The sequence below is a fragment of the Thrips palmi genome, unplaced genomic scaffold, assembly GCF_012932325.1.
Source record: "Thrips palmi isolate BJ-2018 unplaced genomic scaffold, TpBJ-2018v1 HiC_scaffold_19, whole genome shotgun sequence".
Classification (NCBI taxonomy): domain Eukaryota; kingdom Metazoa; phylum Arthropoda; class Insecta; order Thysanoptera; family Thripidae; genus Thrips; species Thrips palmi.
The window spans coordinates 9,776,764-9,801,899 of NW_023144628.1; the positions used below are offsets into that span (position 1 = coordinate 9,776,764).

A 25,136-nucleotide genomic window follows, 5' to 3' on the forward strand; every position below is an offset into this window, starting at 1 on the left:
CCCTCTGGTGAGTTGTAGCTGTACTAACCAATAGCAATAAAGTTTCACGTTCACCTTCTCGAGAGAGGGAAAATCAAATACTGTGATCAGTTCTAAGTTTTGTTGTACTAAGTTTGTATGCTCATTAATAAGCTTTTGCAAAGCGGCGGCGACTGAATCAATTTGTCGCAGTTCCCTTCCATAGACGCAGGCCGCATTGACCATCGAGAAACAGGGAATTGGAATTACTCGACGTGAAAGGATCTTGAAACTTGCATCTGGCGCTGCCCGCTGGCGTAGTTGACACATCATCATGAAGCGCAGGTCGTGCCGATAAAAGATCCTGAGAATGATGTATTTTGGGACTAGTCTAGTTTTCTTCAGTTTTCATGTCACGCTCATTAGTAGTTTAGACATATTTAGAAAACCGTTAGATGATTTGGAAAAGAAGTACGGTTCCTTCCCTGAGGAACTTCGCTTACAGCTCAGGGAAGAAGCCAGAGAAATGTTTTATTTTGGATACAACAATTACATGAAACATGCTTTCCCGATGGACGAGCTGAATCCAATAATGTGCACTGGAAGAGGCCCCGACTATGCCAATCCGTAAGTATGACATTTGACATTTGCTGCCCAAAAGACATTGAGGTTATGTTATTGACCTATTAACTAATGATAATTATGCTCCTAAAACATTTTTCAGTGTTCGAATTAAAAAATGGAATATTGTGACCATCTCCTTGTTGAATTACAAGCTGCTTGCCATGATAACGTTTAATGATGCCTTATATTTGACTGTACACTGTTGTAGGTCCAATATCAACATCAACGATATTTTAGGCGATTACAGTTTGACATTAGTCGACTCTCTTGACACTCTAGCTGTCTTGGGAAATGCCTCTGAGTTTCAAAGAGCTGTGGAACGAGTTATTGACAATGTGTCATTTGATAAAGATAATGTTGTACAAGTCTTTGAAGTAAATATCCGGTAGGAGTCTTCCTTATCTCATTACTCCACTCATTTACTGTTTTAATATCACCAGTGGTATTGACTAATTGGTTTTTGAATTTTCTGTCTCAGGGTTCTTGGAGCTCTTCTATCTGCTCACATGTTAATGACAGATCCTGCACAACCCTTGGGGCAGCTTAAACCACCATGGTACAAAGATGAATTATTACATCTTGCTCGAGACCTGGCTAACCGCCTTTTACCAGCATTTACTGAGAGTGGCACAGGTATACCCTACCCTCGAGTGAATTTGCGTCATGGAAGAGGCTCAGTAACTAGCGCTGCAGCAAGATCCGTTGAAACTTGCACAGCTGGTGCAGGTTCATTAGTTGTAGAATTTGGCTTGTTAAGTCGTCTACTTAAAGATCCTATCTATGAAAACCATGCGAGAAAAGCAAGCCGGACACTTTGGAATCTGAGGTCAAAAACAACAGGCCTCCTTGGTATGTTGATGTGCAGAGAATTGAATGTGCAAAATTACTCTTTATCTTATAAAATTGTTTCCTTTTTTTTTTTTTTTTTAAGGGAATGTTATAAATGCTGAGTCTGGACAGTGGATAGGGCGCTTAAGTGGTCTTGGTGCAGGTTTGGATTCATTTTACGAGTACCTCCTCAAAGCTTACATTATGTTTGGTGAAGAGGATGACTACAAGATGTTTTCTGAAGCATATGCAAGTATTAAACAGTATATGCGAAGAGGGTGAGTTGAAGTTGTGTATTTCTTTCAAGGAATACCTTCATTTCTCTCAAATAAAATTTGACACTTTTTATATTTCTTTTCTAGACGTCCTCACTGCAATAAAGGTGAGGGAGACCACCCTTTGTATGTGAATGTCGACATGCAAAGTGGCGATGTTCATACTTCATGGATTGACAGTCTCCAAGCAGCATTCAGTGGCATTCAAGTTCTCCATGGAGATGTAGAAGAAGCTATCTGTTCACATGCACTTTACTATTTCATTTGGAAGTACTATGGTGTTTTGCCTGAACGTTGGAATTGGCAGCAACTTTCTGCAGATGTGGCATTCTATCCTCTTCGTCCAGAGCTCATTGAGTCCACGTATCTTTTGTATCAGGTATCAATATCTTGATTTCAAATCATTTATTTATATATAAATGCCAAAAATGTTTGGAAAACCAATTTTTTTTTCATTTTTTCATCAGGCTACAAGGAGCCCATTTTATCTTCATGTTGGGAAAGATATTCTGAACAGTTTAAACAGTCTTACCAGAACAACATGTGGCTTTGCTACAGTCCATAGTGTTCTAGACCGCAGTCTTGAAGATAGAATGGAAAGCTTTTTCCTCAGTGAAACCTGCAAGTATTTATTTCTCGTAAGTGCTGCACTGTATTTGATAGGAACTCTAGCATACATTATTTATGCATGCTCTGGTATTAATTCTTGTTCTAATTTGCAGCTATTTGATACAGAAAACTTTGTGAATAAGAATCATGGCAATTATATTTTCTCAACAGAAGGTCACTTACTTCCTTTACTTCCTAAATTCAGAGATAAGCAAATAAAACATTTAGGTTCACCTAGGATTAGTGTTTCTGCCAATGTGTCAGCACCTTCAGTAAGTTTTCTCAAATGTTTCTTCTTCATAAAAAGTGTGAGTTTTAAGGAAAATTTCTAATTATTACGGTCTTTTTCTTTTTGAAGTGTGAAGCAGTCGATGCAGAACGGACATTTTTCCTGCCTTTGAAGTCAAAGTACCTGGACCAAATAAGCAGACAATTAGGAGTTATCATCAGTAATTATTCTTGAGAAATCAAATCAGCAGTTTAGCTGATATATACACGGATGTTTGTCAATAAGGGAATTTTCCATATGGTGTTGTTTTCTTCTGTAGTAAGTTTGAATGTGATTAAATTTTATCTAATTGTTGATTAATTCTAAGAGCAGTATCCTAGTTGAAATATGGTATTTTAACTGCCAGCTACTCCTTGGATGTAAATTGTCAATCACAGTAAAATGCTGTGAGACTTTGCTGTGATCACTTCCATTTAAGAAGACTGCCAATTTTAACTAATTATGTGAAAGTGTGGAGAAAGATGTTTTGCTTGTTGACTAGTGTATCATACTTTTTGTAGTTATCTTCCAATTCCACATGTGTTCTGCATCAGAATGGAGTCATGAAAATTTGTTGTTGACTTGAATGTACTTGTGATGTTTATGTACCTTGGGTAGCTCATGATAAATGCAAGTGCCTTCCTCAATTTGTGATGTTTGTTGTTGCTTAGTGATGTAAGGTAAGATTCAATCATTATCATTCCACTTCATGGAGTCAAGCTGTTTACATTTTTTTTTTTGCAGCAATGCAGTCCTTTGTTTGAATTTCTTTGTCAATCCTTTTTTGATATCTCACGGGACATGAAAGACAAAACATTTATTAGTGATATGATGTGTGTTTAGTTTTTAAAGTTATTTCCTAGGTTGAAACTCAGATGAGTTTGTGTACTAGTTTCTGGCAATAGGAACAATTGACCAGAGTTGCAAGTCATGTGCCACAAATATCTGTGCAACCCCAGATAAAAGACAAGCCAAAGGGTTTCCTTAACAAATGAAAATACGTATTGTCAGTGACATCTATTTCAATAATCCTCCTTCTTCTGGAAGTGTTTTATTGTTAAAAAGACATTCTTTGAATTTATCTATTGATATTTCAATGTGATTTGCTGTTTCTTCTGTTATATGTTGAATTGCTGCATTTAAAGCTTAAGATGCTGTGAATTTATTTTCTTTGACTAGTGGTGTTGAGCAGCATGGCTATGTTCTTTTTTCCAAGGTTTTGAATGTATTTTTTTAACACTTAACTTTTCAGAGTTTGATAAAAGTTGTTGTATCAAAGTTATTTTTAAGTTGTTTATTCACTAAATGTCAAAACATTCTCTCACATCAATACATCCACAACGTTTTGCATGAAAGTCATATTTATCAAGTTTTGGCTATTGGCCTAAATCCTTTTTAAACATCTACCACTATAGGGGAAGATGGGTCAGATACTTCTATTTCTTCTGGTAGAGGAGTCAAGGTGACTGCTTCAAATTCGCCATTGTCTTCAAAACTACACATAGGGTCAGATTGATAAACCTGTACGGTTTCACATCGAAACCCAGCAGGGAGTTTTAAGATATGTGAGGAATCTACCAGGTTTACATGCACTATCTCATACTCTGGAGAGAGGATTGGTGGATCATCAGGATCCAATGATGAATCATCTAGAATTTCACTTTCACGAATGAGGCGTTTGAGTGGATCCCTACTGTCTGAACTTTGACTATGTCGGCTATGCTCCTCATTACTGGTTTCACTCAAATCAATTACCTCTTCTGTTCCTGAAAGATGAGCACTTTTTCTATGTTTACGTAATGCCTCACACATCTTAAATCTTTTTCGGCAGTCAGTACACTTGAATGGGGCTACATTTGGATGATTACGGACAAAATGTTTTTTAATATGGTTACTGCTATTAAATCCTTTGCCACACAAATCACAAATATAAGGCTTCTCACCTGTATGAGTTCGCAAGTGAGCTGTTAAATGCGCACGTTCGTAAAATTTCTCATCACATTCATCACAAGAATAAGGTTTTTCCCCTGTATGAGTTCGCAGATGAATTTTAAGGTCATAACGAGAGGTGAATGAATTGTCACATTCTGGACATGGGTGAGGTCTCTCTCCTGTATGTGTAAGCATGTGACGCTTGAGGTAAGAACTCTGAGGAAAGGATTTACCACACTTTTCACATGTAAAAGGTTTTTCACCAGTGTGTGTTCTAACATGAGCTTTTAAGATACCTTGGGTAGGAAATTTGTCCCCACACAAAACACATTCAAATGGGCGATCATCTGAATGAAATACTTCATGCTTTCTCATGAGGCTACGAGTGTAGAATCTTTTGTGACATGTGGCACACTCGAAAGGTTTTTCTCCAGTGTGTATTAGCATGTGCACTTTCAAGTGGCCTTTACTGGAAAAGGTTTGACCACATGTTGGGCATAAGCTCCTCTTCTTTTCAGCATGTGTTTGCTGGTGTCTGTTGAGATCATGAGCCCAGAGAAACTTCTCATCACATTTTGTGCAGGAGTAGGAAGGGGACTGCTTGTGAATTTCAACATGTTTGTCACGATCAGCTTCAAGCATGAAACCCAAACCACACTCAGAGCACTGGTAGGGCTTGTCATTCAAATGCACCACCCAGTGATCTTTCAATTCTGATTGTACAGAAAACTTTTCTCCGCACTGAATGCATTCAAACGGCTTTTCTTTAGCATGTTCTTTCATGTGGACCCATAAGGATGTGCGCCAAGTGAAAGACTTTTCACACTCTTTGCATGTGTGAGCCTTGATGCCTTTATGTTGATTAAGGTGATCCTGGTACACATGCTGTGAACGGTAGGCTTTACCACACTCAGAACAGACATACGGTCTTTCATCTGCATGCCCTCGTTCATGAATTTTCCTCATGAATGCTGTAGTGAATGATGCAGGACACAGAGAGCACATATGAGGACGGTCCCTTTCACTTTTTCGCACATGACTGTGATTGCGCAGTGAACGTTTGGAAGCAAAGCCTTTCCCACACACGACACACTGGAATGGACGTTCACCCGTGTGGCTTCTCATATGCTCTTCATGGTGCACACGGTTAGTGAATTCTTTTCCACATACTTCACACGTGGTTACGGTACGTGTCTTAGGCGCTGGTGGTGAGGCAGGACTCCCGTCAGGTTTATGTTTATGTGCTTTAAATGTACGTTCACGGCTGAAAGTTTTACCACATTCACCACATTTGAAAGGTTTATCATCAATGTGAGTCCGTTTGTGCTGAGTAAGATGAGTAAGTCTTTTGAATTGCTTGCCACAGATTTCACAAGTGAATTCACCGTCACTTTTTCGCACATCTTCACTAGGATTCTTTGGAGCTTGGCTTTCCACAAGCCCATCCTCTACAAGAGGAAGTGGTTTCAAAACTCCAGGAGTGCCTAACGGAGGATTAGTTTGGCTCTCTTCCTTGTCCTCCTTATGGATATTCATGTGTTTTGCAAGTGATCGTTTCTGAGAATAACGCTGACCACAAACATCACACACAAATGGTTTCTCACCAGTGTGACTACGCAAGTGCTCTTCATAATGTGCTTTCTTTCCAAATGCTTTTGAACACACTTGGCATAAAAATCTTTTAGTCTCTAAAAATTTCAAAACAATATTAAATAATAAATAGAAATAATACATCACAAAACAGAGAGAAAACTTTTTTAGAGCTAAAGATTCAACTCACCAGATACATATTTAGGATTCGGTGCCACTTTCCTTTGACCTCGTCCCAGTCTATAGTAAAAGAAAAAGTGAGCATAATGTTTTAAAGGGTAATGAAAATTATTATTATTACTATTATTATTATTTTTAACTTCTTCCATACCTTAGTTCTCTGTTACCATTGCTATCAGAGTTTGAAATGTGCTTTCCGGGTCCCTCTTTATCAAGTTCTTCAGTGGTCTGTTCCTTTGTCTGAATGGCGTCTCTCGGTGGATCTGTGTCCATCTCAATGGTAGTTTCCTCAGCATTTTGCTTTCGAAAAGGGATAAGTTGTTACGTGTTACAACGATCATGTGAGAGACAGATACAAACATAGACAAAGATTTTATGTTACCTGGTTGGTTGGTTTACTGCTACTGACACATTCAATACTTCCAGGATCTGTATAACTGAGAGTCTCGGCAGAAATATTGCTCCTAGTTAGAGGAAAAAAAGAAGGATTATCCAGTTATTTCTTTTGGAAACAGTTACACATACTCAACAATGAGAAAATTGTAATATCGTCATCAGAGAAAAGACTGTCAGTCTAAACTACCAGCTTACCGATGAATGTGCATTAGCGTTGCTACAACATGTTGACATTTTCCTGATTTTCCTTCCAGACAAGAGCATTTGCAATCCAGAATACGGGGCTCACATACAACAGAGATTGAAACATCAAAGGCAGTGTCCTCCGTTAACGATTGACATGAAGCTGAAATGTCGAATACCCCTTTGGTATTCTCATTAACAGCCAGCTTGGAAATGCCATTTTTCTGAGCTATTTTTTCTCCTTCAACAAGTTTGGCTTTAAAATCTTTCAGCTCACCAACAACCTCCAAAATATCAACATAAGATACAAGAGCCATTCTCTTTAAATATTATAACAGGTTGCAGAAGTTCTAAAGTTTCAACTGCAAGTTGACATCAATATTTTGATGCCACAGATTCATTCTATAAAGAATCCTGGAGCCAAATAAATAATTCATTTCTACGAGAACTTGAGAAAATTCGCATGATGCGAAAGGCACTTGTGGTTGATATTGATGCACGAGAAGTTAGAGAGAAAAATGTGGTGTGGTGCAGTGTGCACTGTGAAGTACTGAACATCGAATTGCAGGCTAGTTTGTGTTTGTGTTTGTTATGATTCCGTTTGTGAGGGGAGAGGAAAGGAGTATGAGAGATTCATGTGTTGTGTTGAACAGTTGAAAAATTGGAAAACATCTTTTCCCAGCTTTTATCTTCGGCGTGAAGGGCATTCCCGAAGAGAAGTGCAATTTTAACATTCCAAATAATCCCACAACAAGCCAAGTTGACGCGGTTTTAACTGCTTCCATCAACAGTGACCTCAATTTAATCAATAACAGTTGGCAATGTTTGTGGCGGGGCTTTGCGTTCGAGAAGATCCATTTTCGGACGCAGCCCTACACTGTGCAAAATCGTGGCTCGTCGGCGTGTCGTCGGCTGGTGGGGCGGGCAATGTTCATAGGTCGACAGCGACAGGGAGCTTTTGCAGACAGTATCGTTTCGTCGCAGCTGCCGGTGAACACGCCAGTCTGAACCTCTCCGAAAATGGCGATGCAGGTGGCATTCGGCGTTGCCCGGGCTTCTCCAAACCCGTTGTTAACGATTAAAAATGGTGAGTACCGCGTAGATGGGCAACAGTTGCCTGTTCGTAGTGTAGGCAGTCGCGATCTGTCAGCAGCTCTCTCCCCCTCTCTGTCCGAATCTGAGACGGCATTTGTGTGTTTCGGTCAATCATGTGCCCACATGGAACGCAGTTCATTCATACTTGGTGTTCGCTTAATCTCATCTAACATGATAAAGGTTATGCCACTGGTCTTTGCTGTGGCCTCCATAACCCCATTGCAGTGATATGTCCCAAGTGACACCTCACAAGGTTTCAGATTTTGCTCGCTGGGAAAAAAAATAATTAAGTTTCTAAGGTGTATGTCTCTCAGGTCTCCCCTGAACTATCAACTCAATGCTCATGTATGATTACGCTTGGATTGGCCTGTGTGAACTTTGCTCCTATGTACAGTAGGGCCATGAAAGTGTCATAACTCATTTCAACGAGTCAACAACTTCATTTTCTATGGGTCACATCAACTTCAACTCATTCAATTTTCTTCTTCAGTTTCAGTTCGTTGTCTTGCTGCACAAGCTTCCACGAAAGCTGTTCAGGACAAGACTGGGAAGAATATAGTGTTTGTTGATGGAGTTCGTACACCTTTCCTTCCCTCTGGAACAGACTACCAGAAGTTGATGCCCCATGAACTTGCACGTCATGCTTTAATGTAAGTTTTCTCAGTGATTTTCAATTTTTGTAAATGAAGTTTCAGAAGTGCCATTTCAGTTCCTCTGTTGGCACTGCATCTTACTTACAAAGTCCATTTAATTTTCAGGAACTTGTCTCGCCGGACGGGTATTCCTCGAGATGCTGTGCAATACATTGTCTACGGTACTGTAATTCAGGAAGTCAAGACAAGTAATATTGCCCGAGACTCTGCTCTATGTGCCGGCTTCAGTGAGAAAATCCCTGCTCACACTGTCACTCAGGCATGCTTGGGGTCCGTTCAAGCTATGACCTCAGGTGCATAATGAATTTTTTATCATTTGATTACTATTGAGATCCTCTGTCTAACTAAGGCATTGATTTTTTATTGCAGCAATTGGTCTGATTGCAAGTGGAGCATACGACGTTGTTGCGGCAGGAGGAGTTGAAACTATGTCTGATGTACCAATTCGATTGAACCGAAACCTGAGAAGCATGCTCTTGAAAATGAACAAAGCCAAAACGCCTCTGCAGAAACTTCAGCTGCTGTCAAAGTTCCGTCTGAGTCACCTAGCCCCTGAGGTATGGTTACAGGACTTGAGCTGATGAGAGTTACTGTGTGTATAATAAAAAAATACAATGGTTGTCTTAATGTGCCCCAGTTGCCTGCTGTTGCTGAGTTTACTTCAGGTGAGACCATGGGAAAGTCTGCTGATCGTCTTTCAGCAGCATTCCAAGTCTCTCGACAAGAACAGGATGACTATGCTAGAAGGTCTCACCAGCTGGCCCATGAAGCTCATGAGAAGGGATACCTGACCGATATTGTGCCATTCCCAAGTAAGTGTGGGACTTACAACTGGCAATGTCAACACCTAGATAACACTTTACCAGTTCCTTTTTATTTTCTCAGTTCCTGGCACTTCCAAGGTGGTTAGCCGCGACGGTGGCGTCCGCGTTTCGACTCCTGAGCAACTGGCCAAGCTGAAGCCTGCTTTCATCAAGCCTCATGGAACTGTCACTGCTGCCAATGCATCATTTTGGTACTTGGTCTCCCTCCCCTCTCCCCTTTATTCACCCAAATCCAGGACTTGATGGCATTATCTTTTAATGTTATTTTCTAGACTGATGGTGCTTCTGCTTCAATCCTCATGCCAGAGAAGAAAGCCAAGGAGATGGGGGTGAAGCCTAAGGCCTACCTCAGAGATTACATCTATGTTTCTCAAGACCCGGTTCATCAATTGCTCCTAGGGTAATAATTTTAGGTGTGGATTAAAAATAGTGTTTGAGTTTGTGAAGGTATTTAACCCATTAATCTTTCAGACCTGCGTATGCAATTCCTGAGGTTTTGGCCCGAGCTGGTCTGACTGTGAAAGACATTGATGTGTGGGAAATCCATGAAGCTTTTGCTGTGAGTATTACTTCTGCTATTGCAGTGAAAACCAAACTTGAATACGCAGTACTAATGTGGTAATTTTCCATTACAGGGCCAGATCGTAGCTAATTTGAAGGCAATGGATTCTGACTGGTTTGCCAAGACTCACATGAACCGTTCTGAGAAAGTAGGTGTTCCTGATTTGGCAAAATGGAATAATTGGGGAGGATCATTGAGTATTGGACATCCATTTGCTGCAACTGGTAAGTTTTTCCATTGTAAAATCTTCCCTTTAGGTGTGTGGTGATGTTGCCAACACTGTGTCATTTCAAACTCAGGTGTCCGATTGGTCTCCCATGCTGCAAACAGACTTGTCAAGGAAGGAGGCAGATACGCGTTGGTAGCTGCCTGTGCTGCTGGCGGCCAGGTATTATAACCTTCTTTAGTTTCATTCAGTATTTGTCTTTTTTCTCATTTTTCATTTTCAATGTGTCTTTCTCTTCCAGGGAGTTGGATTAATTGTTGAAAGGCATCCAGACGCTTAAAAATATGGAAATTCAATGAAAATTTAATTTTGAAGTATTTATGCCCATCTTTTAACTGGACAATTTCATAGCAAATTTTTACTATTATTTTGTTATTGATGGAATTGAACTGTTGTTGCTGTGTGTTCTGAACTGTTTTCTCTCCCCTTTTTTTGTGAACTTGCAATTCTTAGCCTTTTCTACTTCTTTTTTTTTAAAAAATGGTATTTTGAGTCATCACATGTATTTTTGTATTATTGTTTTATTCTAGGATTAAGACATTTTGTGTAATGTTCACATCATAGGCCTATTTTTTTTTTATTAAGACAGTTAGTGTGTAATACAATTCACAACGGTTTTGTAAAATCAAATTCTCCTTGTTAAATTGTTCTTAATAAAATCAGTGTACATTTATAAGATCTTTCTCTCTCTCTCTTTTGTTTTACCTAATTTTCTTTTAATTGTTGTGCAGCCATACTTGACAAATGTTTAATACTGGCTGAGGCAAATTATCACAAGTACAGCAAGTCTATCTAAACTTGCTTGATTTAAACAAAATATCAATCCCTACCACAAAAACAAAAAGTAATTGAAAATACTAGTATTAATGTCAGTAAATCACAGATCTGGAACAGTCTTCCGCTGATAACCTCCTGGTGAGTTAAAACATGTGCACTGTTGGACTTGCTTCTTCAAACAAGACCATTTGAGGAACCACTGTGTTTGTGAGAGTAATGCACTGCAAATCTCTGACTAGACCAACATGCAACTACAAGAGACCTACACACATGACAAATGAAGAATGGTAAGTAGATGCTGGACTGGCCATTGCTTTGACGTTTTGCTTGTTAATCCATGTCCATTGCAGGCATACACAGGTCAAAATGTTCATTGGCAGCCTAAGGAAAAACAAAGTCATATTTAAGAAAAGAAAAAAAATTACAGGAAAGGGAACTTATATCAAGACTATTTAACTTTATGCCCCTGATGTGTGCCGAATTTAGACATACCTGAACCATGAGACGACACTTGCTCTTAGGTCTTCAGGAACAGCACGTCCTGCCAAATAGCCCCAGGCAGGAAAATATATTCCTACTGAAACTTCAAAGATCAAGAGAGCAATGTAACAAATTTGAGTAGTTAGCTGCGTGGTCTCAGATATTGTGAGGACAGCAACAACCATCATTGATATTGTAGCCATTCGCATTGAGGAACTTAGCATTTTTTCAGGTGAACAGTGATAAGTAGATATCATTGAAGAATATATTATTGACCCTAACATTATGCTCAACATAAATGCGGCAAATACAAGCCCCAGTGAGAAATGCAATGGGAGTAATAATGGAGACCATGCTATTACAAAAGTATAAACTGCTGATTCGAAAAGCATCTGAACCATGCCCAGCTGAAATAAGAAAAATTCAAAATTAAATTTTATTTCTAAAAAAAGAAAAATTGTAGGGAAAATAAAGGATCAAGATTGCTTACATGCAATAAAGTTTTGTCCTTTGGAGAAAATATTATTAGGAAAGACTTTGTGGCTGTAGATTTGAATGTGAAGGATGATGCCAATTCAGAGCCACGATTTTCCTCCCAGAACAGGAAAGTAGTAATACCAGCCAGGACAAGGACTGGTATGGCAATCATAAATGGGGCCAGTGGACCCCATCCACACAGATCTGCAGCAATGCTGGACACAAAGCCAGCCACAACAGCAAGTAAGCCATTATAGAATGTTGCCTTGGCAAACGTCATGTTCATCCATTCTGGTGGCAGTTGAAGGTGTTGCAAATGTTCATGGATGTACCAGGCATTAAAAGCCGAAAATAAAATAGAGGTGGCAATGCCACTGAGAAAACGGCTGGCAAGGAGAATCCAAACAGATCTGAATGCCTGTAACAGAGTATTTCCTGTCAAACACACTGTAAATAATCAGATACAAGTCAAAAATAGCAACAGATGTGACAGGTACCTTAGTAAAACAGCAGAAAGCATAAAGAAAACAGAAAAAAATGCATAATTTTTTCCGCCCATATCGGTCAGCCAAGTACCCCACAACAGATCCACTTAAGGAACTAGATAAAAAACCAGCTAAAAAAAGCTTTGATATCACAGCATCGTCAAAGCTGTATTCATGGTAAAGACGGTAAACATAGGGGCCTTGCAACCAATCAGAAAATGTTGCCAACAAGTAAACAATGAGGTACTTTCTCTGTAGACTTTTGAACTGAACCAACTTTTCTGCATCACAGAGTTGTCCTTGAATTTTCTGGTCATCATTCTGATTATTAAGGAATAAATAAAAAGTAACAAGAGAGAGACCCACAATAGAAGAATACTCCAAAAACATGATAACATAACAAAAAGTTTCTTAAAATTTGAAAATAAAATTTTATACAAAGGGTTTCTTACAACATTAAAAAATTGATAGCTATAAAAGTGGTAAATAAAACGGGAGTAGTGACACCTGCAAAACAGGAAGGGAGATAAGGGTTAATCCAACACATTGTCTCAAGCAATTGAATGCCAGGGCCAGTGTGAATGAACATCAAAAGTTTACCAGATAAGCCCTCAATAAGATCTGCTCTGATTCAATGCAAATCATCGATAAGATTGTATGATCGATGAGAAAACAATGAGTAGCTAGCATCCTCACAGTATCACCCTCCAGCAGACATGCTGACGCTGACGACACGACACGCCTCCCTCAGATAACAGTGCTCTCGGATCTCACTCGGCACGGCACGAGGGAGGTTCCGTCGAATACCGAAGGCAACCGAAGGCTCCGAAGCAAGACCGAAGCCTCGGAGGGCTGCCGAAGCAACCGAGCCGATGGGTGGGTTCCTCTCGGTTCCTCCCTTCTGCCGTCACTCCTGGAGCTTCCCACCCACCGAGCACCACCACAGAGCCTCTTTTTGTCTCTTTGACAGTCGGTCAACTTCTATGATTCATCCCAAAGTTGTCATCAATTGTCACTAAAGTTAAGCCGTCCTAGGTAAATTTTACAATGTTAAGACCTAAGGCTTTGACACAGGTCCTTAGCCAGGCTAACACCAACGGAGTGGAAAACACCTTGTAAGTGTTGTACCTAACCTTATGCTGTTGGATGTGTTTATGTACAAACAATTGTAGGGCGAAGGTTGTGTATGAATTCTCTTTGTCTTACCTCTTTTCCAGATTGCTTAACCATGAGGGCGCACTTCTTGCATTCAGCGGCTATGGTGATCATGATGCAAGAGTCATCGCAGCAATTTGCAGTAACATCTGGTCCGCTTATGAGAAGAACGGTAGAAATGCATTTAAAGAAGACCGACTGCGGCTGGTTTTGATGGAATGCATGGTACAATATTTTTACTTTTTTAACACACTTATTGATGTGCCTTGATACACAAGTTGATGCGCTGTTCTATATGCTTTGTATCTTACAGGATGGGAAGGTTGCGATCACACAAGTTGCAAGTCTTTTGTTGTGCTTGTATGCGAAAGAGACTGTAGGATTTGGTCTCCTCAAAGAGAAAGCTCAAGCTCTTGCCACTTATCTCGAAGAGCCCCTCAAGCAGGTGGCCACATCATGAGCATAACTGTATTATGGTTTCCTATTGTATATTTTCTAAATTTTAAACGTTACATTTATATACCCTTCTAGCATGTTTCCCCTTTGAGAACAGGTTCAATGGGAAACAAGTTCTGCCTATTGGTTGTTTATTAGCATTTATTGATTTTAAAAATTATTATTATGTTGTAATCTTAAGGAAAGATGTTATTTTGACTTACAAGAAATCAATATTTAAGGACCTTTAGTTTTATGTAAGTGATTGTTAAATCTATATTTAAATGATAATAATTATAATCTGTTTCCAAGTTCTGCTCTGTTGTCCTTATCTCTTGCATTTTTCCTTAATGAAATCTAAATAATGCGTTGTTCAGTCCCACTCTGTTGGGGGATATTTTGAGAATAACAGCCTTTTTTAGCAACAATTTAACTGCATGTATGGCCATATTTCTGTGCAGAAATTTAAAGTTATTTTTCCAACTCATAAGTTACTAGCTCAGGGCGGGGCCTTGTGGGTTGAGCCTGTAAGAGATGTATTTATAAGTGGCTCAGAGCGCGTAGGAAACTGCCGCCGCGGTGAAGGATCAGGGTTCCAATCACGGAATAAGGCAATGCTCCCCAGTAAGGTGTCATAATTAAATATATATTTGCTTCAAAAAATACAAAATATGTAATACAGAGCAAGAATACCTTCAGGGACACACTCCCAAATTTATGGCAGTTTGCAGAAAACAAAATTACAAGAGGAAAACAACTATCAGATAGTTACATTCATTAGTTAAAATTGAAGAGCCGTCCTTTTTCAGCTACAATTTTTTTTTCATACCTAACTGCCAAAAACATAATATTTTTAGAAGAAAAAGTAAACAAACACAAAACTAGAGTAACTATACTTTGAAAATCAAAAGTACAAGTTAAACAAAATCATTCACCTCAATATTGGATTGCAGTTCCAAAGAAACTAGCAATACAAAATTTACATTTTCACTGCATTGAATTCAACTTGACATTGAGGAGAGAATGCTGGAAGTGTGCATCAAGTACCATAACTATTATTGTCAAAGTTAGAGACTGCAAACAAAAAAAAACTTACAAAACAGTACATAAATATTTATTTTCTGAGAAAATATTAATATCTAGTTGCCACTAACTTGCAGTCATTGATTTTTAAACCAAATTAGAGTAAAAGAAAATGGTCGACAAAAAGAAAGGGACAGAGAGAACAAATAGCAACATGACTTTAACTGTGAACAAAGTGTTCCACAAGTGGACTATGATTTCACGGCGAACGCTACCAAACTCTTTGGTACGAAAGCTGAATGTTAAGTCTTAATAAACCCTCTACAAATTGCAGAATACACTGAAAAATAACATATTTACAACACAACCCAACAACACAACCTTACAGAACAAAACAAAAGAGAGCTAAGCTAACACACACTTTAAATTTCCATCACGTAAGACCAAATATTGAACAAACACAACACACAACACCAGTAAGCATTGAAAATTATATGTAAATGCACATCCTGATAAGGCTCTGAAGCTTCACACATAATTCTTGTGTTAAGAAATGTCATTTGAAAACGATAGAATTATGAATGTACTTTACAAAGATGATGCTGTTCAGTGGAAACTATTATTGGTTGGCTGACTAGATTGCACAAACAATCCTCAATGTACAACAATAATCTGGCTGAACAAGACAGGTGAAAAAGCACACATTGTCTTAATGTTTTCTGCTACTTCTTAGAACAGCTGTCACTTCCTATCTAAGGCAGCAGTGTTAGTTCTAAGGCATTATAAACACAAAAAAAAACAAAAAAAAACATTTTCAAACAAAAGTAATAAAGGAAAAGGCAGTTCCTTGAAACGATAAACCTTCAAATGAGAAGGTTGAAGATAGAGGAACTTGAAAGTGGTCATTTTCCAGTAATACCTACACTACATTTTACTGCTCATCTACAGTCAGTCTTAGAATCTTTTTAATTCATACAAATATTTCTCCTTTCTCCTACTAATTATAACTATAATTACATCTTTCATAGGTCAGCCTGACGTCACAGTTGTAAGTAAAAAGAAGAATAGAAAATTTAAAATTGCTTCAAAAACATAAACTCTAAGTCGTAGCCAAAACCTTACAATGAAATGCAAACATACATGCACTTGTTTTTTACAGGCCGTGTTTTCACAATGTAGTCAAGTTAAAGCTAAATGTGTAGACGAGAGGCTGGGCTAGGCAGGCTAGGCGTGCGGCAGCGTGAAGCTGGGCTGCGCCCCGTTCATCACGTTGAAGAGCACGGCGAACATGGTGCAGGCCGCGTACACGCCCAGCGACACCCACCACAGCAGCTGCTCGTGCAGCTTCTGCTCGAAGTTCTTGAGGACGAGCAGGCCGATGGTGAGGCCCGCCAGGGCGCCGGCCAGGTGTGCCACGTACGACACCGGCCTGCTGACGAGCACGGGGCCCACGAGGGGGCCGCCGACGCCCACGGCCTCCACCACGTCCCCGACGAGGCCGCCGCTGCCGACCAGGGCTTCCCCCGGGCTGAGGCCCAGGCCGAGCCCGGGGCCCAGGGGGGCCATCGCCAGGGTCTCCGCGGCGTAGCGGCCGTAGATGGCGAAGCCCACGTCGAAGCTCGCTGCAACGAAAACGAAAACCAAAAGGCGATGTTAGATTGGGCGAGGGCGAGACGGACGCGGTACGCGCGTGCGTTTGGTTTGGCGGTTTGGCGTCTCGCGGCGTATCCGTCAACAAACGCGTGGACGCGGGGACTCACCGACGACGAAGATGCCGATGATGCGGACGATGCCGAACTCCATGTTGTTGTAATTCTGAAAGCAGGCAAGCAAACAAGGGCAGTGGTTAGAAAGGCTTCGCTCCAAAAACAAAACGACCAATTTGGCTGAACTTTCTTTCCCAAGGCGCGGCGGCGCGCGGTGGCGTTGCCATCCCCCGCTGGTGCACTGCACGACCTGAACGTCTGCACGGTCGGCACCTCCACTGCACCCTGGCACGCCCCGGCGCGCTTCGGCACGTCGCTGCGGTATCAGAGCCGAGCCGTATAACGCCATATAGAGCGAGCACTTGCCAAATGAGGCATCCCGACGACTCGGCTCGGCCGGGATCGGCCAGGCTCGGCCTGCCACAAGGGCACGTTGCCGACGACGCCGGGGTCCGTCTCGGCGGTTATATTGTCGCGGGCGGAACTCAGTGAACCCAGTCAGGACGGCGAGGGTCCGCGCGGCCAGGGGGCCAGGGCCTTGGCCAGGGCGGCCAGCGAGTCGGAGAGAGAAACAGACAGAGCCAGAACAAAGAGAGAAAGAGACGGAGACACAGAGGAGGCCGTCAAGCAGCGGGCGGTGCGCTGTATACGCTGTAAAATACGCGAAGGCTGCTCACATGGCTCCACGGCGGCGTCACCGCTGCCTCCACACACACACACACACACACACACACACACTGCCACAAGCCCGGCCGTCTTCTCTTCTCTTGCCGCTGCCCAAAATGAAGGAACACCCATCCCATTTCCCCACGAGATACTCACCAGCAAGACGTTAGCGAGGTGCGCCGCCAGCAGGGCGTACACACCGCCCGACGCGCCGACCAGGTACACGTCGGTGTCGAAGACGGACGTCCCCAGGGAGCCTGCAACAAGGTTCAGGCCGTTAGCAAACGCACCAAAAGACGCACAAGGATTTACGATTCGCTCGGACTTTCCCGCCACAGCCAAACTCATTTTCAGTTTGGGCGCCTGGACCGAGCGGGGAGGGGGCGGGGAGGGGGCGGGCCGGGTGCCGGGGCAACGCACTAACGCCGTGCGTGGGCGTCGCCGGCGTCGCCAGATGGACAGGTGGGGCGGGGGAAGGGGGAAGGACTGCGTCTGCCTCCGCGACGAGCAGACGAGCGGGGAGAGCCAGAGGGACTTGGACTTCCCTGGTATACCACGGCCCCGACAGCCCCGACAGCCGGTGCAGCGCAGGGCCGCACCGGACGCGGGAATCGGCCGAATCGGCGCGCCTATTGCGAACCCGCCCCGCGGTCCGGTGCGGTTCGGTCCGGTGCGGCCCGCCAGTCCGCTAGCATAGTGCAGTGCGTGCTGCGCGCTGGCTGCTGCGAGTGCAGGCCGTGCAGGCCCTGAAGGCCGCGCGCCAAACAGGTTTCGCAGTGTCGCGGCACGGCGGCACGCAGCGGGGAAAGGCTTGAAACCACTTTTTGGTCCAGTCCCAGTGCTGGCCGTCCCCGGCCGTCCCCGCGTCACTGCCATTACCACCCGGGGAACCTAGGGGAACCCTGGCCTGGTAAAGAGCACGCCGACTAGCTAGCTGGCAGGCTCATTCCGAACAGAGCTTTCGTCGCCCTGTCTCTGTCGCACGCGCGGGGCGTCCCGTAGGGGTGCGAGAGGGACAGGACGACGAAGCGCTGTTCGGAGCCTGCGGCGCTGGCTGGTGCTGGTAGTCCCCGCCCCGCCCCGCCCCGCCCCGCCGCGACACTGCCAGGCCGGCCCGCGGTCTGATCCGCGTCCCCGATGCGCCGTCCGCCGTCCGCAGTCCGCGTCGAGCTCCTGGCCGACGCCGACCTGGCTGGGGCTGGCACGGTCCCTGCCACCTCAAGGGTCGCTTCTCGCTCTGTCTCGCTCGGGCCCCTACTGGCCACCCCATACGTGCGACAGAGACAGAGACGATCCTTGGGAGAGAGGTGGCTGGCTGCTGGCAGTGGCCGGAAGCACCGGCCGCGCCGTCTGCATGCGTTAGCGCCGTCTGAAGAGTCGTTCTCGTGACTCTGTCTCTCTCGCACTCGTGACCACCCCCCAGGATGCGAGAGAGACAGAGCGACGAAAACGCCTTTCGGAATCAGTCTGCTGGCCGGAGAACGCAGTGCCAACCTCAGCCTCGGCCACGCGCTCGGCGGCGTCCTCGCGTCTCGCGTGCGCCGCCCCGCGCCGCGCAACGCGCTGCCTTCGCTGCAGCCTGGCCGAATGAAACAGCGCACTGCACTGCAACAACAGCCATCCGCCGTCCTGCCAGGACTGCCGGGCCGTCCAGGCTTTCTATTATGCCTCCGTGCGCGCACTGCGCGTAACCGGCCCGGCGGGAGGGAAGGCTTTCTAACGGCTCGTGGCTGCCGAAAAGGCGAAGGCTTGGGCGAAGGCTTGGGCGAAGGCGCGTGGCGCATTGTGTCCTGACTGGTGGTTCCCATCGCAGGCCGATGGCCGATCGCGGGTGGGCCGCGCCGCGCGCTTATTGGCACGGCCGGCCTTATTCGCAGGGAGGCGAGACTGCGAATAACGATTGGGCTGAGGCTCACGGTCTCGCAGCGCCACGACGATGGCAGCCGATCATCCTGACAGCTTTACGACTCGCCTGGGCACGCCTGGGACGGCAGGCGATCGCTCTGTCTCCCTCGCACCGGTGCGAGACGCCCCGCGAGTGCGAGGGAGACAGAGCGCTGTTCGGAATCACAGGCGCGGGCCCGCCAGTGTGCGCTACGGCACCCCGTCAGCTCCCCGCGGCTCCCCGTGGGGCTCTGGGCCATGCTCGGCGTGCCGGCGTGCCCCGCGCTCTGCGTGGGCGGAGGCGGGGGCGGCGGGGGCGGGGCGGGCGGGGGCGGGGGAAAGCGCGCGGGAACGCCCGGCGGGTAGGCAATCCGCTGCGGTAGCGCGCGCGCGTGCACGCCGGGCGGCCTGCCTCGCACTACCATTACCATTAGAGGCTAGGCCGCACATGCTCGCCCATGTCTTGGCGCTCCTTCAACTCGCATCCTCTTACCCGCCAGCACGCCGGCCATGTAGACTGCCCCGATCCTCGTGGAGCCGTGCACCATCTCCAGCGGCAGCCCCACCAGCAGCTGCACCAGCAGGTTGAACAGCAAATGCAGCCATCTGCAACAAGGACAAACAGGGATGAGGACAATCCGGGCAGGAAGTTTGAATACGTCGGTGCACGCCAGTCGGGGCGAGCGGACAGAGCAGGGCGCTGTCGCGTGCCTGCGCACAGCCATGGCGCAGGCATGGCGCAGCCTCGCCCGCAAAACACAACTAGTTCAAGGCCGCCCTTGTCCTTACCGTGGCTGGGCAGCCAGCGGCAGCCAGGGCTGCCGAGGCCGTCAAAGGGCTTAACGAGTCTGGGCGTGGCTGTCGCCGCTGTCCCGCCGTCGCACACGCCGCGCTGGGCGCGCTGGGCGCGCTGACGCAATAGTCGATCGTCTACCAGGTTGCCGACATAGCATCGGCCGGGGAGCCGGCAGGCCAGGCCGGCATCGGCAAGCTCAGAAGCACGGGACTGACCTCGCATGTTCCTGCCTTGCCCGGGCCTGGCCCCGCCCCGCCCCGCCCCGAGCGTCCTTTACGACTTCCCTCCAAGGACGGCCAGGGAACGCCCGGAACGCCCGCCCGCCAAACTCCGGCCTGTCAAACGCACCCAACCCAAGCCAAGCCAACCCGGCACCGGCAGGACGAGTCGCCGGTCGGCTAGGCGCCCGCCAACGCCGACGCCGCGGCCGCATGCGCGCGCTGCCCATCCAGTGTACCCGTTCGGCGCCGCCCCGCCACGCCGCCACGCACGCGGCGTTCCTTGCAGCGTGCCGCGGGGCGTGCCGGCGTGCCGTGGGGCGTACGCTCGCCTCCATCAGCCTCAGCTACCACATGCGATTTACGGTCGCTTGCACAAGGCAAGGTAGGCGCCACACACACACAGCGCGAGAGGCGAAAGGGGAGGGGAGGGGGCAGCTCTATAAAAATAAAAGTATGTTTCACGAGTATAATGCCCTGGCCTTCTACACGGCGAGCTTCTCCACCCCCGCCGCGCTGCACCGCGCCACGCCGCGCCACGCCCTCCCCGCGCACAGCTTGAACAACACAATTACTTTCCAAAGCGGGCCGTCCCGCCGCCGCCGTCCCGATGCAAGCCAGTGCCCGTGTCTCTGTCTGTGTCTCCCCTTTCCGCGACTTTGGAGAAGTTGTTATGGCGGGGCGGGGCGGGCCTGGGCCGGGACTCTGGCTGGACTCTCTAAACTGTCTGGAGGGCGGAGCGGAGCAGACAGTCCCAAGTAATGGGCGCCAAAGCCATCCAAACTTGCAGTCCGCGCCGCGCCGCGCCAGTCCGCCAGTGTGCCGGCGCTCCAGACGTGTTTGCTCTTTGGCGGCGGCCTTCCGCGGACTCCCTGTCGCCATCCGCGAGAGCGAGACACCGAGACAGAGCGAGAAGAACGAGCAGTGCGACACGCCGCCACGCCGCCGCGCCGCGCGTCCCATCAGGACTGCCTATAAACTGCGCAAAATGCGCGCACCGTGCGCCGGCCCGGCCGGCCTGGCCTGGCGCTCGGCGGCGGCGGAGAGCGCGGCGCGGCGGCACCTCGTGACCGATTCCGAACAGTGGCTCCGTCGCTCCGTCCCTCCAGCACATGGGGCCTGTTCTAGGGGCGCGAGAGAGACAGCGACGGTGACGGCCCCACCGCGGCATATTCGGCGGCCCACGGCGGCTCCACGCTAGGCGCCACGCTAGGCGCCACGCTAGGCGCCACGCTAGGCGCCACGCTAGAGGTCAAGCCGTACTACGCCCCCCACTTTTCCAATCCAGCGCGCATAATGACGCGATCCGGGTAAAGCCGCCGGTCATTTTCCCGCACTTGTTCGTCGGCGGGGCGGGGAGTGGCGGGGCGGGCCGGGCACTCGAACTGCATCGAAAGGGCATTCACTCCCTGCCGAGGTCTCCGTAGGGCCGTAGGGCCGTAGGGCCGTAGGGCCGGGGCACGGCCGGGGCTGGGGCGGCAGGCGAAGGGCTGAGTCCGAACAGAGCGCCTTGGAGGGCGAGGGCAGGGCGCTCTGTTCGGACTCAGCCTGCCGGGGCGACCGGGCACGCGGCACGCTACTCGCGGGGCGGGCCGGCGTGCCACGGACTAGGCGGCGCCCAGGCGGCGGCCGGCAAGGCAAGGCAAGCAAGGGTGGCCCGCGGTGGCTGGTCCTGGTAGGGTCACTGGCCGAGCCGGCGCACGCCTCGCGCACGCCGCACCGAGCCTGCTCATTTCGTCGCCGTCTCGGTCACACTCATGGAGCACCCCGTACAGTGTCACACGAAAGAGAGAGAGAGAGAGAGAGAGAGAGAGAGAGAGAGAGAGAGAGAGAGAGAGAGAGAGAGAGAGAGAGAGAGAGAGAGAGAGAGAGAGAGAGAGAGCGCGAATCTTCGGGAATCGCTCGGCTGCACGCGGTACACGATGCGCCAAAGCAACGACCCATGCGAGTCCAGACAGATCGCGATTTCGCCCCCCTTGGATTTCGGCTTTCGCATTTCGCTCCGGGGAGGAAGCGACATGGCGGCCAGGAAAAATTAGGGGAGCTGTGGGAAGGGAGCGCGCTCCGCCCGCCTCCACAGCGAGGGAAAGGGAGAATTATGCTGCCTTTCCCGTAGGGCCGGCCCGGGCTCCGGCACTGAGGGGCCGCCTGGTTCAGTCTGCCTGCCGGGGTGGGCCGGCCCCATGCATGCGATGGATGGGGCCATTTCCAAGTCTGCGGCCGTTTCGCGCATTCGGAGCCCACTGCAAGATGGACTATGGAATGGACTCGGTGCGGCCGATTTCTCAGCCACAGGGACGGCGACCCCGCCACGAACCGCCCCACGAGTGCGAGAGAGACGGCGAGACGAAGCACGGTTCGAAACCAGCCTGAGACTGCGACGCAAGATGCACCGCGCCTCCACTGCAAAGCGGACTGCGGCGAGGCGGGCGAGGCGAGGCCGGGAGGCCTGCAAAACCAAGGTGCCCAAAGCGGCAGAAAAAGAAGGGAGAGGGGGAAAAAATGACCAAAGTGATAAAACATTTAAAAGAAACTGAGAGGGCCGGCCGCCGGCCGCGCGGGCTATCACCAAGTCCTTAAGGGCTCGTGTTTTTTTCAGGTCAAAACAGCCGCGCTGTTCGCCCCCTTCTTCTTTTGACTTGCTTATTTCTCATCCTCCTCCTTCTTCTTCTTTTACTGCCCGTCCGCACGCAAGAAAGGCAGAGGCCGTGAGGACGCCGCTTGTCGGCCCGCGGGGCGCGGCGTGGCGGGGCGCGGCGTGGCGGGCGCGCGGCGTGGCGGGCGCGGCGGGGCGCGGCAAAGGCACGCCGGCACACGACAATCCCAAGCCTCATTCCCCGTGAAGTGATTGGGCTCAAATAACCCGCGTGTCGGGGATTAGACGCCATGCAGGGCGCAGGTCGGCACGCACAGTGGGCCAGAAGACCAGTGGAGGCGGCCAAAACTCTAAACGCGTTTTGAGCTCCAGAGACGCTTAAATAGGCCTCGAACCGAACGTGTGACCCCACCAATGGATTGCTCTCCGAACGAGGAATCCATTGGTGGGGTCACACGCTCGCTTCGAGTCCTGTTTAGCGACTCTGGAGCTCAAAACGCGTCTAGAGTTTTGGCCGCCTCCACTGGTCTTCTGGCCCACTGTGGCACGCCAAGGGACGGACGGCACGGACGGGACGCCTCCCCCGTCAAAGACACCGCACCGCGACGCCACCACCAAGCGCAGCAGCGAAGCCTGCTCTAGTCGCCAGGGTGCCAGGGGCAGGCAAGGGGTGACGCGGGGCCCGGCCGGCCCCCTAGGGTCTGCCTGCGGTTTGGCGGGGTGGGGCGGACTGGGGTGGGTCTTGATGGGGATCCGATGGCGTGGCCACGAGGCGTACCGTCAGCCCGCCCCGCCCCGCCCCGCCCCGCCCCGCCCCGCCTTGAGGCCACGGCGAGACATGGCGCGGCACGGCGCCACGCCACCCCCAGCCTTGGCTCTTGGCTCGCCTCTCGTCGGCGCCCCCGCCGCCCGATGCCCGATTACGGTGGGGTGACAACCACTTCCAAAGTGGCAGCGAATTACTAAACGACGCGACTTTGGCGCGACTGTGGGCTTTGGCGGGGACAGCGAGGGCGCGGCCCGGCGCGGCGCGGCCGTGGCCGTCAGGCCGTCGTCGTGTTTTACGGCGTTGCAGCGTTGCAGCGTTGCAGCCCCGAGTACCCAAGGGCGCCCTGCCCTGCCGGCGACGACCCCGTTCCGTTCACGTTCCGTTCCGCACTGTCGGCGCCTTTACGGCTCGCAGGCCGAACGGCGCTTTCGTCTGCCTCTCTTGCTCTCGTAGGGCGTCCCGTGGGGGTGCGAGTGGCTAAACACGACCACTGTGCGACATCGCTCTGCAGGCCTGGCAACCCCTTCCAAGTGGGTCGTGGTCTCGCTGCTGGCTTGGGAATTCATGGACGCCCCGCCCCGCCCCGCCCCACCCCGCCAGCGGCAACGGCTGGGGGTAGCGACCCGCGCCAAGGCTGAAGGCCGGCTTGGTGGCCCGCTGCGCTGCGCGCTGTGCTGCGCGCTGGGGGTCGTCCCGAAGCGGCCAGGATGGCCAACGAGGAACCCCCGCTGGACAGTTGGCCGTTCAAACAAGGGATGCCCCCACCCCTCCCCTCCCTCCGCTTATCTACCGACGGCAGGGTACCGGAGGCTCGACCAGCCGTTCGAGGGAGGGTCCGAGGCTCTGAGGGTGCACCCTTATCGCGACCCGCGGCCGAACCAGCTCGAACCGCCCCGCCTGGCCCCGCCCTGCTACCCGTGACGGCGATGGCGTGGCCAGGGCCCTGCAGGGCGCGGCGGCAGTCGCCGGGTGTTGGCGGCGTGGCGTGGCGTGGCGTGGCGTGGCGTGGCGTGGCGCGGCGTGGCGCGGCGTGGCGCGGTACCGCCGGTACTTACAACGGCGGCGCCACCTCCTCAAGGGGCTTGTATCGACCACCGCCTTGTCCTCGCCCCTCGTGCCGCCACCCTCGCGGACACTGACCACCGCCGCCTGCCGGCTCTGCAGACTGATTCCGAGAGTCGTTTTCGTCGCTCTGTCTCTCTCGCAGCGATAGGGGACACCCCACGAGTGCGAGAGAGACAGAGCGACCAAAACGACTCTCGCAGCCGAGCTACTGCAGGCAGGCCGTCTGATTATCCACACGGCGTTATTCGCCGGCCGGCAGCGAGGGCGGCCAGCGGCCAGCACTGCCAGCATGCTCACACTGCTCTCGCCCCGTCTCTCTCCCACGCACGGCGCGCAGGGCGTCCCGTAGGGTGCGAGGGAGACCGAGACGAAGCACGCAGTGCACCCAGCCGGCTGCCGAC

The 25,136-nt window shown here is 49.0% G+C and overlaps 6 protein-coding genes across 8 annotated transcripts in view; 3 read left to right on the forward strand and 3 right to left on the reverse strand.

The window, feature by feature from the left end:
* The first annotated feature begins 35 nt into the window (after positions 1-35).
* Positions 36-3,844, forward strand: LOC117646063 (ER degradation-enhancing alpha-mannosidase-like protein 1). Its single transcript, XM_034386731.1, has 8 exons — positions 36-585; positions 791-967; positions 1,061-1,431; positions 1,514-1,688; positions 1,773-2,064; positions 2,153-2,323; positions 2,408-2,566; positions 2,653-3,844. The coding sequence occupies exons 1-8, from the start codon at positions 329-331 to the stop codon at positions 2,755-2,757; spliced, it is 1,707 nt and encodes a 568-aa protein (XP_034242622.1). The 5' UTR covers positions 36-328; the 3' UTR covers positions 2,758-3,844.
* LOC117646060 (zinc finger protein 791-like) lies at positions 3,836-7,435 on the reverse strand. Its single transcript, XM_034386724.1, has 5 exons — positions 6,856-7,435; positions 6,647-6,728; positions 6,416-6,564; positions 6,275-6,324; positions 3,836-6,182 (listed from the first exon to the last, which is right to left on the reverse strand). Exons 1-5 carry the CDS (start codon positions 7,158-7,160, stop codon positions 3,958-3,960), a joined length of 2,811 nt encoding a protein of 936 aa, XP_034242615.1. The 5' UTR covers positions 7,161-7,435; the 3' UTR covers positions 3,836-3,957.
* A 284-nt stretch (positions 7,436-7,719) lies between these two features.
* On the forward strand, positions 7,720-10,879 carry LOC117646067 (trifunctional enzyme subunit beta, mitochondrial). Its single transcript, XM_034386735.1, has 11 exons — positions 7,720-7,930; positions 8,429-8,588; positions 8,697-8,884; positions 8,961-9,148; positions 9,229-9,403; positions 9,477-9,613; positions 9,688-9,815; positions 9,887-9,974; positions 10,051-10,201; positions 10,277-10,365; positions 10,445-10,879. Exons 1-11 carry the CDS (start codon positions 7,864-7,866, stop codon positions 10,481-10,483), a joined length of 1,410 nt encoding a protein of 469 aa, XP_034242626.1. The 5' UTR covers positions 7,720-7,863; the 3' UTR covers positions 10,484-10,879.
* Positions 10,765-13,206, reverse strand: LOC117646064 (molybdate-anion transporter-like). The gene is made up of 5 exons (XM_034386732.1): positions 13,023-13,206; positions 12,435-12,929; positions 11,951-12,355; positions 11,473-11,867; positions 10,765-11,361 (listed from the first exon to the last, which is right to left on the reverse strand). The coding sequence occupies exons 2-5, from the start codon at positions 12,810-12,812 to the stop codon at positions 11,232-11,234; spliced, it is 1,308 nt and encodes a 435-aa protein (XP_034242623.1). The 5' UTR covers positions 12,813-12,929; positions 13,023-13,206; the 3' UTR covers positions 10,765-11,231.
* A 96-nt stretch (positions 13,207-13,302) lies between these two features.
* Positions 13,303-14,327, forward strand: LOC117646066 (ragulator complex protein LAMTOR2). Its single transcript, XM_034386734.1, has 3 exons — positions 13,303-13,537; positions 13,640-13,802; positions 13,891-14,327. Exons 1-3 carry the CDS (start codon positions 13,470-13,472, stop codon positions 14,035-14,037), a joined length of 378 nt encoding a protein of 125 aa, XP_034242625.1. The 5' UTR covers positions 13,303-13,469; the 3' UTR covers positions 14,038-14,327.
* A 310-nt stretch (positions 14,328-14,637) lies between these two features.
* Positions 14,638-25,136, reverse strand: part of LOC117646061 (protein rhomboid) — a 153,744-nt gene continuing 143,245 nt past the window's right edge. For all 3 annotated transcript variants that reach the window (XM_034386725.1, XM_034386727.1, XM_034386726.1), the window contains 4 exons: positions 19,785-19,897; positions 17,564-17,664; positions 16,796-16,850; positions 14,638-16,657 (listed from right to left, as the gene is read on the reverse strand). In XM_034386725.1, the coding sequence (XP_034242616.1) occupies positions 16,260-16,657; positions 16,796-16,850; positions 17,564-17,664; positions 19,785-19,897 (667 nt within the window). In that variant the 3' untranslated portion in view covers positions 14,638-16,259. The remainder of the gene's footprint in view (positions 16,658-16,795; positions 16,851-17,563; positions 17,665-19,784; positions 19,898-25,136) is intronic.